Source organism: Eubalaena glacialis, chromosome 3 (assembly GCF_028564815.1).
Source record: "Eubalaena glacialis isolate mEubGla1 chromosome 3, mEubGla1.1.hap2.+ XY, whole genome shotgun sequence".
NCBI classification, from domain to species: Eukaryota; Metazoa; Chordata; class Mammalia; order Artiodactyla; family Balaenidae; genus Eubalaena; species Eubalaena glacialis.
Genome location: NC_083718.1, coordinates 160198811 through 160217241, shown reverse-complemented (window position 1 = coordinate 160217241; position 18431 = coordinate 160198811). Strand labels below are relative to the sequence as shown.

At 42.3% G+C, this 18431-nt stretch overlaps 1 protein-coding gene and 2 pseudogenes across 1 annotated transcript; all 3 read left to right on the top strand.

Annotated features, from left to right (window-relative positions):
• The first annotated feature begins 1012 nt into the window (after positions 1-1012).
• On the top strand, positions 1013-1634 carry LOC133088669 (peroxiredoxin-1-like; annotated as a pseudogene).
• Positions 1635-2857: 1223 nt separating this feature from the next.
• Positions 2858-3361, top strand: LOC133087207 (adapter SH3BGRL-like; annotated as a pseudogene).
• Positions 3362-9698: 6337 nt separating this feature from the next.
• Positions 9699-17844, top strand: ERMAP (erythroblast membrane associated protein (Scianna blood group)). The gene is made up of 9 exons (XM_061186692.1): positions 9699-9783; positions 10505-10621; positions 11138-11170; positions 12184-12216; positions 14020-14040; positions 14844-14864; positions 14962-14988; positions 15096-15122; positions 17120-17844. The coding sequence occupies exons 1-9, from the start codon at positions 9699-9701 to the stop codon at positions 17842-17844; spliced, it is 1089 nt and encodes a 362-aa protein (XP_061042675.1).
• The last annotated feature ends 587 nt before the right edge of the window (positions 17845-18431 follow it).

Below are 18431 nucleotides of genomic sequence, written 5' to 3'. Positions count from 1 at the left end.
GCTGGAAAGGAATTTAAAGCTTCAACTTGTCAAAATTCTTTAATTAAATAAATTTCATTTTGGCTAAATCTAGTTTCATGTTGCACATTTGTTCATCAATATATTACACTTTATCAATAAGTTAGGAAATAGAGATGAGAAAAAATTGCCCATATTTCCAACCACCTTAATTATTAACTATTCATATTTTATAGGACTTACTTTTAGTTCCTTTCCTACACACTCTTTAATGTAGTTATAATCATTGTAAATGTATTATTTTGTATTTTGCTTTTAACACATCATTAGTTTTCACTTGAAACATAGGTTTGATGAACCATAATTTACTTAGTCATTTCCTTATCAATGTACCTATAGATGGTCCAGTTTCTCACTATTATACAAATACTACTGACATCATGTAAACTTTCGTATTTCAGATTCTTTCCTTAGAGTAGATTTTCAGACTATTTCTCACTGGATCAAAAGGCAAATACATTTCCTTACTTCTTGTTATTTCCCAATTTACAATGAACTCAGCAAACGTAAATGAATCTCTCAATTTAAAGATGGAAAATCAGGGCCTAAGAGTTTAAGTGACTTGCTCCAAGTTACAAAGTCACACAGATAGTAGAGACCAAGCCAAGACTAAAACCAAGCCATCTGACTCCAGTCCTCAATTCACTAGGGATATAAGCCTTTCTTTACCTTTTGGTTTTATTTAGCCTTAGATTTTTGGGAATGTTGCCACTAGCTTACTCTCTGCTCTTCTCGGATGAGATTATGAGGAAGGAAATTCACACCTTTAATAAAAAAGTCACACTCTACCCAACAACAGCAAAATACACATGAAACATTTACCAAAATAGACCATATGCTAGCACACAAAGCAAGTCAATAAATTTAAAAGGATTCAAGTCATACAAAGTATGTTTTCTGGCCACAACAGAATTAAATTAGAAATCAATAACAGAGGCCTGTCTTCTTCCTGACTGGTCCTGGTGGTTTCTGTCTGAGAACTGCTGATAGCAATATGTTTTCAGGAAATGCCAAAATTGGGCACCTTGCCCCCCAGTTCAAAGCAACATCTATTATGCCAGATGGTCAGTTAAAAGATATCAGCCTATCTGACTACAAAGGAAAATGTGTTGTGTTATTCTTTTACCCTCTTGATTTCACCTTTGTGTGCCTCATAAAGATGATAGGGCAGATGGATTTAAGAAACTCAACTGCCAAGTGATGGGTGCTTCTGTGGATTTTCACTTCTGTTATCTGGCATGGATCAACACACCCAAGAAACAAGGAGGACTGGGACCCATGAACATTGCCTTGATATCAGACCCCAAGCGCAACATTGCTCAGAACTATGGGGTATTAAAGGCCGACAAAGGCATCTCATTCGGGGGCCTTTTTACTATTGATGATAAAGGTATCCTTTGACAGATCACCATAAACGACCTTCCTGTTGGCCACTCTGTGGATGAGACACTGAGATTAGTTCAGGCCTTCCAGTTAACTGACAAACATGGGGAAGTATGCCCAGCTGGCTGGAAGCCTGGCTGTGATACCATTAAGCCTGATGTCCAGAAGAGCAAAGAATATTTCTCTAAGCAGAAGTGAGCACTGGGACATTTTAGGGCCAGGCTGTAGTAGGCGGCCATAAAAACAAAACCTCTTTTGTACTATTGTCATGCTTAAAATACAAGACCTTACACTCAGCCCAGATGTGGTGTGGGACAGGACAGGCCTTTCCTGCAGGTGTTGGGGAGGCCAGCCTTTCTTCCTCTGGGGGGAATGGTCTGAGCTGTATTATGGGGCAGGCCAACTGATGTGTACAGTAGTAGGGTATCACTTTTGATCTTTTGTAGTTTCTATTAAACTTGAACTGAGAAAAAAAAAGAAATCAATAACAGAAAGTTATCTTGAAAATTTTCAAATATTTGGAAACTAGATAACACATTTCTAAATAATCCATAGGTCAAAGAAGAAATTTAAAGGGAAGTTAGAACATATTTTGAATGTAATGAAAATGAAAACCACTACATATCAAAATTTCCAGATGTCACTAAGGTAATACCTAAGGAGAAATTTATGACTAAGCAACTAATGACTATATTAGAAAAGAGGACAAATAAAGTCATCTGTATTGTACTAAATGACAGTATTAGGAAAGAAGATCACAGATCAATGACCTAAGCAACAAGGAAAAGAAGAACAAATTAAACCCAAAGTAAGCAGAAGAAAGGAAGTAATAAAGATCTGAGCAAAAACTAATACAATAGGAAACAGAAAAACATTAGAGAAAATCAATGAAACCAAAAGCTGGTTCTTTGAGATCAATAAAATTGATAAACCACTAGTCAGACTGATCAAGAAAAAAGAGACACGAATTACCATTATCAAGAAGGAGAGAGGTGACATTACTACAGATTCTATATATAGTAAAAGAATAATAAGGAAATATTATGAACATACTTATGCCAGTTAATTAAACAAATTCCTTGAAAGAACTCAAACTACCAAAAATCACTCAAGAAGAAATAGATAACCTGAATTACCCTATACTTATTAAAGAAATTGAATGTGTATTTACAAACCTTCTCATAAAGAAAACTCCAGGCCCAGGTGCTTTCCTGATGATTTCCATCAAACATTTGAGGAAGAAATAATATTAATGCTGCACAAACTCTTCCAGAAAATTGAAGAGGAGGGAATACTTCTTATTTCATTCTTTGTGACCAGCATTACCCTAATTACCAAAGTTAGAAAAGGATATTACAAGAGAAGTACTGACCCATATCCCTCATGAACATAGAGGCAAAAATTCTTAAAATTTAAAAAAATTTTATCCAAAGATATATAAAAAGGACACTACCTCATGACTGACTGGAGTTTACCCCTAGAATGCAAGGTTGGTATAATATTCAAAAAAATCAACCAATGTCATTTACTATATTAACAAACTAAAATTAAAAATCATACGTAAAAAATAGGCTCTTTGGCCATTTGCAGGACTCGGCTACAACCGTTGTTCCCAGGATAGTGATCTGTGTGTACATTGCACCTTCCTCTGGCTCCACAGTGATTAAGAAGAAGCAGCAAGATGCGCTTGGTTTCTTAGAAGCTAACAAAATAGGATTTGAAGAAAAAGATATTGCAGCCAGTGAAGACCATTGGAAGTGGATGAGAGAAAATGTTCCTGAAAAGTCGACCAGCCAAAGGGTACCCCCTGCCACCTGAGATTTTCAATGAAAGTCAGTACCATGGGGACTAAGATGTCTTCTTTGAAGCCAGAGAAAATAATGCAGTGTATGCCTTTTTAGGTTTAACAGCCCCACCTGGTTCTAAGGAAGCAGAAGCTCAGGCAAAGCAGCAGCCATGAACCTTAAACATTTTGCCTTTAAGAATCCTGAAAAAGGAGTCTCCAAAATTATCTTGGCTTCAAAAGAAATAGCCTTAATGTTGAAATAATAGATTAGTTGGTGCTTTCACATGCAAACAATCAAAATGAATACATAATTAAAATGTGAACGTTATGATGAGAAGAATGGGAGATGAACATAAAATTTTAAGCAGATGTCATGGAATAGTATTGTTGTCTGCTGACATTTTATGTACTTCAGTGATTTTGAAAAGCAAACACCTGTTCCCTTTTTTGGTATTATTATTGCAGCTTAAGTATATCTGTAGCTCTACACTGAGTAATTTTGAAAGGAGAGTGAGAAAGAAAGAATCTGTCTCTTGTTGCCAAATTGCCTCATTAGTTTTAGTGAACAAAAATATGTACCGTTCTGATGTGAAATCGTTGTGATTAAAAAGTAGTTGCAAATAATGTTTATGATATTCCAGACATTATAATTTCCTATAGTAATTATAACATTCCTATTCTTTTGAAGTTGAAACTTCTATGTACTGAACCACAGGTTTTCTAAGCTTCTAAATGTAGCCTTTCATTGCATATTTCAGTGGTCAGAACAGATGACCTCACACACACACACACAAAGTTGTATTCAGTTGGCAAGTTTCTTGATTAACTACACAGCTATGATGCAATCACGTTACTAATTTGCTTGCCCAGTGAAATATGCTTATAAATGTTATGGAAGTGGGATGGCAAATAAGTTTAAAACGGCACCCTTTTGCAAAGAGCTCAGACTTTTAATGAACTATTTTAAAATGGGTTGGAACTGGGAATTCCCTGGCAGTTCAGCGGTTAGGACTCCACGCTTCCACTCCAGGGGGCACAGGTTCGATCCCTGGTCAGGGAACTAAGATCTCGCGAGCCGTGTGGCATGGCCAAAAAAGAAATAGGTTGGAACTCATTTTTCCCCTTTTAAAACAACTTGTGATCACGAATGCCATTATCTCTCAGATATTTGACCTTTTTGTTTCAGCTTAGGCGTATATTGTATGAGTACGTTAATCTAAGCAGAGAGAATCTTTTCTATGCCTCTATTCCAGCGAATAGCAGATAAAAGGATAATAATAATCCTTTCATATTTAATAATAATATAATTTTATTATAATTTAATATTATTAAATATTATTTTATTTAATAATAATCAGATAAAAGGATCAATTTTAAAACTGTTAATTTTGAAAACTTCTAAGAAGCCAAAACATTATGGCCTAAATCACCCAGAAGACATATATATTGTATTTTAGTTCCACATTAACTTTCTATCGATACTTTAGTTCCACAGTACTAAAAGCAAACACCTTTTACTTTAAAGTACTTTATCATATCATTTGATGTATGCAAGTCTGTGCTCTTTGCCAAAATCAACATATAATGAAGACATGGCTTTGTTTACTGAGATTCAAACTTGATGCAATGCTTTAAAATAAACTCAGTACTTTCAGAAACATAAAAAAAAATCATATGTATAAAATAAATAAGCTACAAGTATATATAGTACAACAAGGCAATATAGCCAATATTTTAGAATAACTATAAATGGAATATAACCTTTAAAATTTTTGAATCACTATGTTGTACAACTGAAACTTATATAATATTGTACATCAACTATACTTCAATAAAAAAAGGGGAAAATTGTGTGATCATCTCAATACCTACAGACATATCAGTTGACAAAATTAACATCCATTCTTGATAAAAACTCTCAGAAAACTAGAAATAGAAGGGAATTTCCTGACCTTGATAAAAGGCATCTGTGAAAACCTCATGGCTATCATTATACCTAATGGTGAAAGAAGGAATGTTTTCCCTAGGATCAGGAACAAGGCAAGGAGCCAAGGCAACAAGGCAAGATAAGGAAATAAAAGACATTCAGATTAAAAAGGAAGAAGTAAGACCGTCTTTTCTCATAGGTGATGTGATCTTCTATACAGAAAATCCTATGTAATCTACAGAAATGCTAGAATTAGTAAATGAGTTTAGCAAGGTCAGGGATATAAGACAAAATATACAAAAATCAATTGTATTTTTATATGTTAGTAATGAAAAATCAGAAATTAAAATTAATAACTTAATACTATTTATAATAACATCAAAATATTAAATACTTATGAATAAAGCTGACAAAAGATGTGCAAGATCTATACACTGAAAACTATAAAATACTGCTGAAAGAAATTAAAGAAGACCTAAATTAGTAGAGAGATAAACTGTTCATTGGCCAGAACACTCAATATTGTTAGGGTATCAATGGTCCCCAAATTGTGCCATGTACATTGAACTTTAGGAAGTGAAATTATGCTTTATATTTATTAGGGGAACTTTCTTCATAAAGGAATTTCATGATAACCACTCTGAGAAGTGAGGAAGTGATTTGTGCATTTTGTAACTCATGATACAAGGCTGTGCATTCATTCATTCACTCATCTATTTATCCATGTTTTACATTCTACCTACTTCCAGAAAGGATCCCGTCAGTTTGCTTGCATGATGCCCTGATATGTGCAAGATTGCCTTGTTCTGAGTGTAAAATGAGGACAGTAATACTTATTTTTCAGGGTTGTTGTCAATAGCAAAGATAATATATGTAGAGTACCCACAGATGCAATAAATTGGAGCCATTATGGATATAGAACAATATTAATAACTCAAAAATACATTTATGATTTAGTATTAATTCAATCCTACAGTAACATAATGTTGATTGTTATAATATTGATATATTATAATATAAGTTAACTGAGGACATGACGGAAGAAGGCCATCCTGGCCAACCAGATCAGAAGAATAGATCTGGAGATCAGTACAGTGACCAGATAGAGGGTTATTACATCCATGTAAGAAAATAGGAAATAAAAGATTTGGCAGCACTTAATTTTCCACTCAAAGCTCTGAGAAGAGATGCTGTAAAGCAACTGTGGCTGCGGCTTCTGATTTTGGACCTCGGAGGCACTTCCTGCTGTGCTTCTTTGCCTCCTGGACTGTGTGTGCCTTTGCCCAAAGTGGATTCTGTTTCTTCTCCTCTTTCTCCTTCCCTTCCTGGTCATCCTCCTCCTTCTTTCAATATATTTGTTTCCTGATAATCACAGTTATACATGTTCAAGGTAGAAAATTTAGAAAATACACAGGGAAAACCATAAAGATCACCTTCATTCCCCTCTCCCACCCTCAGAAATAACCACTGCTTAATATCTACATTTTTGCCTTTTTTCTAAGCATATTCTGCCTAAATTGTATCATCCTATGCAGCGTTTTAAAAATTTATTGTTTGGGATATAGTGAAAATTTCCCAGTGCTATTAAAGATTGTTCTATCATGTGATTATGAAATACTGCATAGTATTTAATTGCAAGAATGTACCATAAATAATCATTCCCATTTCAGTGGACTTTTAGGTTGTCTTCAATTTTTTCTTTTCATAAATAACTTTGTGATGAGCATCCGCGCCATCAAATCCTTATGCACATCCTTATTTATTTCTGTAGTATTCTTTTCTGGAGGTGAAATTACTGGATTAAAACTTTTGCCTACGTGTAAACCTTTTGATACTTATTGCTAAATTTTCCTTGTGAAAGTTGTTTAGCAATGGACAAGGGAGTCAGTTTGCCCACATGTGTGCTAACTCTGGGTATTTTCCCCCTGATATTTGATAATTTGAAGGAAGACAAAGCATATCTAACTGTGGTCTTAATCTGCATTTCTCTAATGACTAGAGAGTGAAAGTCCTGTATCTGGTGTCATCCTTTCTAGCTCTCCTCCCGAAGCCACCTCACCTGCCCTCATTACTCAGATTGACAATTGGATGGAAGGACTTCATTTGCTTTTTTTAAAAAATAGAAATATATATTACATTTATTTGTATTTTAACAACCCACATTGTCAGTTTTTAATTATTCCTCATTTATTTCCAACTTTTTTTTTTTTTAATTTTTGGCTGTGTTGGGTCTTCGTTGCTGCGCGCGGGCTTTCTCTAGTGGTGGCGAGCGAGGTTGGGGAGGGCTACTCTTCCTTGGGCGCGCGGGCTTCTCATTGCAGTGGCTTCTCTTGTCGCAGAGCACAGGCTCTAGGTGCGCGGGCTTCAGTAGTTGTGGCGTGCGGGCTCAGTAGTTGTGCCTCGCAGGCTCTAGAGTGCAGGCTCAGTAGTTGTGGTGCACGGGCTTAGTTGCTCCGTGACATGTGGGATCTTCCCACGGGTCGAACTCGTGTCCCCTGCATTGGCAGGCGGATTCTTAACCACTGCACCACCAGGGAAGCCCTGCTTTTTTATTCTTAGTATCTGGTGCAGACCACCGCATGTTTTCTATGAAAGCTCACTATAGCCCTATCTACAAGGTGGGTACTATTATTAACTCCACTTCATGTGTGAATGAGAGGAGACCTGGAGTAAACTAGCCTGTCCAAGGTCACACCAGGGAGGTGATGGCAGAACCAGGGCTTGAACCCAGGCTGACTCTAGAGCCCATCCTCTTAATCACTTAATAAACTATCTGAATCTAGGAAGATGGGGCCCTGGGGGGGTCTCCTCTTATTAAATTTCAGGCAGCCCTGGTTCAGCTTGCAGCTCCACATCACTCTGGGCGTGGCTACCCAGGTTGTGTTTCAAAGATACCTTCTCATTGAGGGTTTGGGGATTGGGGTAATTCCAGGGCATCCAGGGCCCTGCCTACTTCCACCTTCAACCTTTAGTTGATAAGGTAGAGAGCCTTTCTCATTTACCTAACTTGTCCTGTTCACTTTCTGAGTAGCTGGTAACCTGCAGGAAAGTGGGTGGGATAGAGGCAAAACAAACAAACAAACAAACAAAAACAACAACAACAAAACCATCCTAACCGTATTCCTAACCTTACAATGTCCTAGCGTTATGTTGCCATTTGCAACATCAGGGGATTAGAGGGGCTGTTATATGTATGCATCATGATTTTAAAACAACAAACAAAGAAAACAAGCCTAAAGCAGTGTGCTGTTTGCTGTGAGAAAAAGAGAATTGGAAATGTGTTCAAAGCTTGAGTCCATCTTCAGTTTCCCCATCTTGCTTTGACTGCCTCACCTTCTCCAAGCCCCACTTTGCCATCTTCCAAGACCTGCAGAGATCTGGCCTTATGACTTCCATAAAACTCTCCTCTTTTTTTTTTTTTTTTGTCGGTGCCATGCGGCTCGTGGGATCTTAGTTCCCTGACCAGGGATTGAACCCAGCCCCTCTGCAGTGAAAGCGCTAAGTCCTAACCACTGGACTGCCAGGGAATTCCCAAAACCCTCTTCTTTGGAAAGGATTTGAAGTCTTGGAGAGAATGTAAGAGACAGTTTCTCTCTTCCTCGAGTATTTGCATTTGAACTTCAACCCCAGGGGTGGCATGAAAGATTTGTTTCCTGCTCAAGGAATTTCAGACAGTAGCAAGTAGGAGGGGAAAGAGTCGTACAGGAGGGAATCCCTTAGGGTCTCCCTGTGGTTAGTGCACACAGTGACCCACACCTCCCAGGGATGATCGTCCTCTTTTAGTTTAGTAATAATAACAACAGGCATATGTGGCAAGTGCTCTACATGCATCATGTCCTTGAACCCTCACATTTGCCTGTGAAGAAGGTTCCCCATTTATACATTAAGAACTGAAGACCCACAGATGTCAACTTTCCCAGGGACACAGAACTAGTACATGGGTGGAGCTAAGACTTGAACCCAGGTCTTTCTAACTCCAGACCCTGAACTTGCAGGATTAGTGCCTTCATAATGAAATGGAGGAACTTCACTGCCTTGGTTTCTTGTTTCTCAAGAGTCAAACTTGAAAAGCTGTCAGGGAAGAGCTCCAGGCTACATTGTGGGTCCACGATTGGCTTGCAATAGGCACTTCCCAAGCCTGATCTGGGACACTAAATGCAAAAAGAAGCCAGTCCTCCCGTGTTTACCTGGCTAGTTCTGGGTATAGGTTCTCACTCTTCTAGACTCCTCCCTGTGCCTTCTAAATCACACTCAGAGTGTCACCCTCCAGTGCTCACTCATGGCATTTATAGACTTAACCATGATGCCAGCCTCTGTGTTGAGCACTTACCTCCTTCAATCCTCACAATGATTCTGCCAGGAGGCACAGTTATTATACCCATTTCAAAGATGGAGAAACTGAGTCCCAGAGACTCAGGCCATATGGAGGTAAGCAGCGGAGCTGGGATTCAATACCTGGCCTGTGACTCCAGAGTGTACCCAATGCAGCCTCCATCTCTGCCCCACCTCCTGGGTGGTACCCTTTCTCCCATCAAGCTCGCCAACTCTTTCTGATGTCTCCCTGTGTCTGTCCTCCTAGTTTGGATGAAGATGGCAAGTTCCTCAGGCTCCTGGTTCTCCAGATGCTTCATCACACTCATCTTCCTCCAGTTGCCTTTGCATGTGTCAGGTGAGAGTTTCTGTACCTCTTTCCCTGCCTGGGACATCTGACAAAGGGGTTCCAAGAATAAGGAGGCCAGGCCCGGGGCCTTATTTCTTCTTGGGTGCATGTTCCAGAGGGCAGGCCGGGCTTGGCGAGCCTCAGTCTCTCTCCGGGGGTCACACAGTGCTGAGCGAGAATTCACATCCAGCTTAGGCTCTTTGCCACTTGTCATAGAGCCTCTTCTGCTGTTATTTTCTTCACTAGTTCTTCTTTCTCTCCTGTCTAGATGTTCGGCTTGTTGCTGTAACACCATAGAAATAGTTTTGCCCCTGCTGATAGGGCTCAGGGCAAAGAGTTCGTTGACTGCTGTTCTGTCCCAGAGTGAGGATTCAAAGGGGCAGCAGATGGGTGCTCATGAGAAGACTATAGCGGTTCCTGAGGAAGCACTCCAGCTCTCCAAAGTCTGGGGCAGGATGAGATTGTGGTTGAAATGCTGAGTTTGACTCATTGTCTTCAGGCAGGACCATTGAAACCAATCCTGAGAGATAAACATCTCACTTTAAAGTCATCCCTGGGTCATCTGGGGTTTGAGTCGCTGAGAGAAGCAGAGAGCCTCACCAACGTGGCTGGAGGTCTCTCTCAAGGTGATGGAGGCAGTTGGGATGTGCCTGAGTCACCTGCCATTTGAGGTGGGGCCCTTGGCATGGAGAAGCTCTCAGAGGGTGGTCACAGGTGGCTTCTGTTTCAGCCCCATCTCCAGGGAGGTTCTCCTCATCAGCAGTGGCTCTTGCTGTGATCCTGCCTGTCCTGGGGATTTTCATCTTGGTGGGCATTTACATCATCTGGAAGCAAAGAAGGTCAAAAGGTAACTAAGTGGTAAGGGAGCCCAGGCTGGCAGGAATTGGTACTGCAGCCTCTCTAGGAAAAGGCTGGGAGGAAGCAGACATAGACCTAACAGTTATCCATAGGTTGTCTGGGAGAAAACTGGTAGAGCTGTGTTCTGGGGACCCACATTGAAGAGAGGATCAAAGAAAGTGCAGAAAGCTCCTGGGCAGAGCTGTGAATTAATTAGAACACTGGCACGATGCCAGTGTTCTAATTAATTAAGAAATCCAATCATATCCATTGGATAAAACCCTCATTAATATGGTTGCATTTCATGGCTCACAGGGTTGCCAAGGACCTTGAAAGTCACATAACTGAACACTCCTTTCCCTGTCTGATGGTTTGAAGACCCTCTAATCCTTTCTGATGGTCACACACCCACAGCGACAAGGAGCAAAGTCCTGCTAAGGCAGCCTGTGGTCCCATGGACAGCTCTTCCTGTTAGAAAAGGCCCTTCCTTAAGCCGAGCTGACATCTCTCTCTCTCTCCTTTCCAGAGAGGCTTCTCTATGAACACGCAATGGAGGTAGGTGAGTGTCCTGGGCTGGGCAGGTATGTTTCTCCGTTTTGTTCATTTTTGTGTCCCCAGGGCCCACTAATCTAAATTCCGGACCTGAAGATCCCAGCATCTGCTGGGTGGTGACGGTGGTGGTGGTGTCAAAACCTGTCGTTCCCAGTTTCTGCTGACTCTTCTGTGTACTAGTTTGCCTTCCAGTATGTTTGGTGATTTTGTCTCTGAGCTCATGGCTTGATCTTATCCTGGGGGAGTCGTGTAGGTCTAAGGTAGGGGACCCGTTTAGTCTTTCAACAAATAATTGATAATTCTCTGCTAAGTGGTGCAGACTATACCAGATGCTGGGGACACAACAGTGAGTGAAAGCGGACACGGTCTTTGCCTTCTTGGAACCTTCCGTCTAGTCAGGGAGGTTTACGTGCATTAAATAATTACACAAATAAATGAGTACAAAAGCCACAAAAGGAATTTCTGAAGGCTGGGAAGACGGTGACTGGGTGGAACCAACCAAACTTCAGGGATGGCAGAGGAGTTTCCAGATGATGTTCCCAGTGATGTTTGATCTGGAAGACGGACAGGCATGGGGGAAGGGGGAATAGGAAACCACCCACAGCAGAACAGCTTGAGAAAGAAACATGGTGCAAAAGTGAGGGGAAAGGTGGCAGAGGTGCTGCTGCAGAGTTAGGCAGGGACCAGCATGTGAGGCCTTGCAGATCCCATGAAGGGTTTTCGTCTTTCTCCTCGGGGCTGTGGAGAAGTTGCGAATGGGCTATCCTGACCAGAATTGTGCTTCCAGAAAGCTCTCTCTGGCTGCTGTGTTGAGAGGAGGCCAGAGGGAGCGAAACAGAATTTGAGGGCAATTTTGGCCGCTCTTTCTGGCATCCAAATGAGAGAGATGAGGGCCTGGATCAGGAAGGTGGAGGTGGAGATAGAGGGGGACAGGTTCGAGAGCCCATAAATTCAATAGGAAGCAGGGACCCTCAAGGTTATGGCACAGAATCTCATTTTATTTTACTTCCCTTCCTCTAGAAAATCTTCTCTCAGACCATGCAAAAGAAAAAGGTAATTATATATATAGAATAAGGGGTAGGGAACAAATAACATTTTTTCTCCTACATAAATGCTGATGGTTGTTATACATACAATATACATGTGGTGTATGTGTATACACACACACACACACCCCCACACACACCCCACACATATATTCTCTGTTAATACCATTGGAATTTATTTTCTAATATCAAGGGGTTATAGGGTTGGTAGCAGTGGCCGAAGGGATGCCTGGGGTCAAAATTCATAGGTTCCGTCATTGGCTTTCCCACCAATAACCTAAAAAGAAGATCCATATACTATTTTAACATATATTAAAATGGTATTATAGGAGGATCCATACAATCTTTGCATTGAGAGAGGTGGTGTGATACAGTGGGAGGGGGCATAGGCTCTGGAGTCAGCAGCACCTGGCTCAGACCTGCCACTTACTGGCTGGGTTAAGTCGCTTTACTGCTCTGAGCTTTGGTTTCCTCATCTGTAAAATGGGGATAATAGATCTCTTCACCCGATTATTTTCGGGATTAAAAGAGACAACTTAAAAAAAACCCCACAAAACTCCTACTACAGTGCCTGAAACCTTTCCCTTATTGCCATTTTGTCTTCATTAATTGAATGTTTGCTCTGGGCCACTGAGGGTAAAAGACAGACACCCCAGGTACCAAAAAGCAGGTGGGGCTCTGCCTTCTGAAAGTCTAGCTGGGAAGACGAGTCACTGGCTCAGAAATGGCTCCACCTGCAGTGATTTCGGCATCTCCTCCCTTCCGCCCTCACATCTGCTCCAGGCTAGTTAAAGCATGAGGGTGCACACCTCAGGGACACAATGACCGTCGTGTCCTAGAAGGGAAGGAACAGTGTGGTGTAGTGGGGAAGGCCTCCAACTAGGAATCAGACAGACTTGGGTTTGAATCCTGCCTCCTTGGCCACTTACCAGCTGGATAATCTGGATAAATTTCCATGTCCCTCTGAGCCTCAGACCACCACTCTGTAAAATGGGAATAATAATTATATGCACCTCACATTGTTGAGCGGATTCAGGGCCTACGTCATAAAAAGAGGACACACTAAATGGAGGCTGTTGGTAGTGGGAATGGTAAAAATAAACCGTTATCTTGTTAGGGGCCATATCATATTCAGCTTCACTGCCCCAATGCCCAACACCTAACACATGCCCAGCCCTTAGCACAGGGCCTGGCAGTGAACTCAAATGTATAATTTCAACTCTGTGGCAGGGCCAGTGCTAAGGGGAAATGTGGGCAGATGACCCTTCCAGAGAGGCTGCAAGTACTCCCCCAAAGCACAGAAGCATATGCACATGTCCCAGACCTTCTGGGGTCTCCAAATTTGTGTTTCTCCACAGTACTTCAGTGGGGTGGGGGGAGGTTAGTGTAGAGAATAACAGCCCACATCAGTAAGTCAATGGTAGGCCTTCAGCTAGTTTTACACCATAGATATTATAAACAGTTATAAAAGGGCGGCAAGGCATACACTCATGGACACTCGGTTACAAACATATTGGAAACACTCATATGAACAGCGGAAATGAAACCAGACAGACAAAAGGAAGGGAAGAGGAACCAAAGTCAGGGTGGTCCAGGTCATCTGGAAAGTGGCACCAGCACCGGTGGATCCCTCAGTCTGCCCTTAGGGGGATGTGACTGTATTGGGGGCTGATAGGATTGTCATCATTCTTTCCACCGGGGGTGGGGTTTGGGGGCTGGGGGGCATGGGGGTGGAGTGATGAGACTTCCTGGGCCCTGGGGAAAAAGCGGCAGGATCTGCTCACTTGTGCCTCTTTCTCTGTTTTTTTAGGACGTCTCTATAAAGCCCTCAGTAAGTTCTGCTCCTCATCCGTGCCACAAACCTCCTTCTGCTGACATCTTTGCTTTATGATGAGAGTCTCAGATTCACCTCCTGGGGCAGAAGAGAGGGGGCAAGGATACTTCAAGCATGAGGGTTGGGAATTTCCTGGCTCCCTAAGGCCTCTTTTTTCTCAAATATTCTGTGCTCCTCTTTCCTGCACAACTGTTATGTAGTCTCTAAATGGGAAATGTTTTAGCAAGAAGAGAGATACCTTCCATAGGTGAAGCCATCTGGGAGACGCTTCTATCACTCAGGCATGATGTTCCCTTCGGTGGGACCCAAGGTAGATGGATCCTCATTCAACTGAATATGTGGAACAGTGCTTCTCCACCTGTTCATGTATGAGAACCTCTTCATAACAACAACAACCCCAAATCCTCAGACATGTGATATGTCTATTTGATTTTACATTGAGAAAATATGCATAAGAAAATCTAATGGAAATTAGTAATAGTTTTAAATGAACTTATATTTTATTCTTCTCCCGCAACATCTACAAACGTTTATGTTGCCATCACTTACATGTGTGAGATGTGTTGTTGATTCAATCTGCAGGTCAGGTTTGGCTCCCATAGGGACTTGCTGACCCTCTAGAGTATCTCTGGGGACCCCAGGCCCATGGCTGGGAGCCAATGCTGTTGGAAACACTGTCATGGGGAAAGTTCAGGGTATTGCTAGTGGGGATCTGCTCTGGGAATGCGGTTGGGATGGGACTGGAGCATCACAGGCACGTACAAGCCCTCATTCTGATTTGTCAAATTGTTATTCTTTAGAGAAACTCCGGCGTGAACTGAGTAAGTTCCCCTGTTCTTATAACTTCTACACCAACTTATCTCCTGTTGATTCTATGTTTCCAGTGAAAGCTCACTCCCCTTGTTTCTTCTTTTGTAGAGTTAAAGAGAGCTGCAGCAAACTCAGGTGAGGTGCACTCACCCTGTCCCCCGACTCTACCTGCCCCCACTCCACCTGCAGCAGGAGGTCTCCATTTCTCCATCACTTTAACAATCCCTTTTTCTGTCTTTCAGGCTGGAGAAGGGCCCGGCTACACTTTGGTAAGTTACACCAGTTTAATGGATCCACATTTCAGAGCCCATTGCTCTGTTCCTTTGGAAGGCAGACTGTAATTAAAAAAAATTTAAGTCAAATCTGTTTATCTGCTTATCAAATTTTAAAAATCTTTGATTCAGAAAGTCTCCCTTCTTTTAGAACACTGATAAATATTTGGTTTACTCTTCTTATGGGTTTTCTATGATTTTTGAGATTTTTCTTAAGTTCATTGGTTATTTGTATTTTATCTTTTTGGCTTGTCTGCGCCTGTCCTATTCTGGCTACTTTTCGATTTGTGGGGACTTTTTCTATATTCACTCTTGGTCCTATTTTTCACAAAATATTTTTCTGAGTTTTTCATTTGCATGTTAATTTCCTTTTTTTTTTTTTTTGGATGCATGAGTGTTTTATTTTTCTGTAGTCCAATCTATTCATCTTTTCCTGTGTAGTCTCTTCTGTGCTTTCAGGTTGGGAAGTCCTTCCTTTCCCGCTGTTGGGTAGATAGATAGCCAGTGCTCCTGTCTCTTCTTTCTACGCATCTGCCACATCCTTCTTTCTCTGAAGATCAGTTTCCTTGGGGGGTGGTGATTCTCAGAGAAGGGAGTGAGTTGGGCAGATGCCCCAACAATGTAGACTACGAAAAGTTTTCATAGTTTTCTTCAAAAAGACTTGCACATCTCTTTTCAATTGTTTCCTAGTTTGCATGTTTTGCTGCTGTTTGAACGAGACCTGTTATTTTCACTGCTTTGCGGTCCTTCTCCATTTTGCAAGCTGCTCATCCCCCTTCCGTTCATAGGGTCTTCCTTCGGGCAGGAAAAATATAATCCATGAGTCGGCCACTTGAGAAAAAACTGGGTCACCTTGGTTGGAATTCTGGGAACTTACAAACACTTTTCACTCTCACAGTCTGACTCATTCCCACTACTTTGACCGAGTACACATTTCGTGTATTTAACTCTCCAAGAAGAGCCTGTTTTCCGTACTTGGGGAAGGAGGGAGACTCACTGTGACCCTCATAATCCACAATTTTAAGGAAGAATCCATCTCTCTATTTTAACATTTTTTATTTTATTTATTTTTGGCTGCGTTGAGTCTTTGTTGCTGCGTGCGGGCTTTCTCTAGTTGCAGCAAGCAGGGGCTACTCTGCATTGCAGTGTGCGGGCTTTTCATTGTGGTGGCTTCTCTTGTGGAGCACGGGCTCTAGGGTGCACAGGCTTCAGTAGTTGTGGCATGCAGCCTCAGTAGTTGTAGCATGCAGGCTTGCTAGTTGTGGCTTGTGGGTTCTAGAGCGCAGGCTCAGTAGTTGTGGCGCATGGGCTTAGCTGCTCCGTGGCATGTGGGATCTTCCTGGACCAGGGATCGAACCACGTCCCCTGCATTGGCAGGCGGATTCTTAACCACTGCGCCACCAGGGAAGTCTCTCTATATTACCATGTTAAAATGATAGTTATAAGCAATAATTTTAGCTAAGAAAATGAGCGTCACACACTCACTGTGTGAACAAGGCACTATCTCATGCATTAGCTCATCAAATCTGCACAACAGCTCTCCAGCATAGGTGCTGCTATTATTCCCACTTTACAGATGAAGAAACTAAGGTTTGGAGATGAATAAGAAGCCCAGGGTCACATAACTAGCTTGTGGCAGAGCTGGGACTCAAAACATGCTATCTAGCTACTGGGTCTAACATCAAAGCCTGTTTATTATCATGCATTAGATTTCTTTGGACTAGCAAAGACAAAGGCAGTATTTCCTAAGGATTAAGGCAGCTTCACAGATGGGTGAGAAATGTTTCCTCTTTTACTTAGTAGACCACCAGCAGATCTAGGAGACTGGAAGAGTTTTCTTTAGTTCCAGGACATGTGAAGTTGAGGGCACCATAAACTAAAATGGGCCGATGACAGTGGTTGCAGACCTAGGGATGATTATTCCCTCCAAAGCTACTCAAAGATCCCTTGAGACCTAGCCGTCTCAAACCTCACCTCTCTGTGACTCTCTGCAGTGACGGTGACCCTGGACCCAGACACAGCGCATCCCAAACTCATCCTGTCTGAGGACCGCAGGTGTGTGAAGCTTGGAGACACAAGGCAGCCTGTGCCCAACAACCCTCAGCGATTTGACTTCGTCGTCAGTGTCCTGGGCTCTGAGTACTTCATAGCTGGCTGTCACTACTGGGAGGTGTCTGTGGCAGACAAGACCAAATGGGCCCTGGGGGTGTGTAGTGAGTCAGTGAGCAGGAAGGGGCAGGTCACCGCCTCGCCCGCCAATGGACACTGGCTCCTGCGACAGAACTGCGGGAATGAGTACGAGGCCCTCACATCCCCGCAGACCTCCTTCCGCCTGAAAGAGCCCCCGCGGTGTGTGGGGATTTTTCTGGACTATGAAGCAGGAGTCATTTCCTTCTACAACGTGACCGACCAGTCCCACATCTTTACTTTCACCCACAGTTTCTCTGGCCCCCTTCGCCCTTTCTTTGAACCTTGCCTTCATGATGGAGGGAAAAACATGGCACCTCTAATCATCTGTTCTGAACTCCAAAAATCGGAAGAATCAACTGTCCCCAAGCCAGAAGAAAAAGGCCTTGCTAATGGAGATGTGGCCCTGCAGGTGGACCCTTTTCTGCTCCCTGCTCAGGCACCAGAGCTCCTCCCACTCAGAGATATGATCCTGTCCTGGCCCTCTGACATTGGCCCAGCCCTTCAGGGGCTCAAGGTTCCTTCTTTTTAGGGATGAGCTTCATCACCTGCTCCCCGGACCCTCCAGCCCAGTGCCCTGGATTTCAGTCTCTTGGCCTAACCACCTGATTCTGGACCGTCTCTCCTCCTTTCCCCCAACCCAGGCCCCTTTGTGGTTTCTCTTATACCAACTTTCTCCCAGGGCTCAGTTCTAAACCATGTCTTCCTTCTGGGGACTTGAAGTTTGCATTGCACTGGAAGAATTCTTGAAACCCAAATGATGGGAATTCCCTGGCGGTCCAGTGGTTAGGACTCTGTGCTTTCACTGCTGAGGGCCCAGGTTCAATCCCTGGTTGGGGAACTAAGATCCTGCAAGCTGTGTGGTGTGAGCAAAAAAAAAAAAAAAAAAAAAAACGGGAAGAAAACCAAATGAACAATCAGATTAGGTTTAGGTGGTGGTGTTGAATGTGTGTCACTGAGATACAGGGGCTCTTTACTCGAGGGGCTGTTTAAAAGCACTTCATCCTGCCTCATCCCGCACTCAGGCTTGTAGTCATGAAGTTATGATGACCAATACTGACTTCTTACTTATCCCGTCAAGAACTGCTTTTCTCCTTTTCTCTGTTCAGGCCTCTAGCC

Coding starts and splice junctions, on each gene's coding strand:
- ERMAP (XM_061186692.1), top strand. CDS start 9,699: ATGAAGATGGCAAGTTCCTCAGGCTCCTGGTTCTCCAGATGCTTCATC. Junction 11,171..12,183: donor TGAACACGCAATGGAGGTAG/GTGAGTGTCCTG, acceptor CCCTTCCTCTAG/AAAATCTTCTCTCAGACCAT. Junction 14,989..15,095: donor GAGAGCTGCAGCAAACTCAG/GTGAGGTGCACT, acceptor TCTGTCTTTCAG/GCTGGAGAAGGGCCCGGCTA.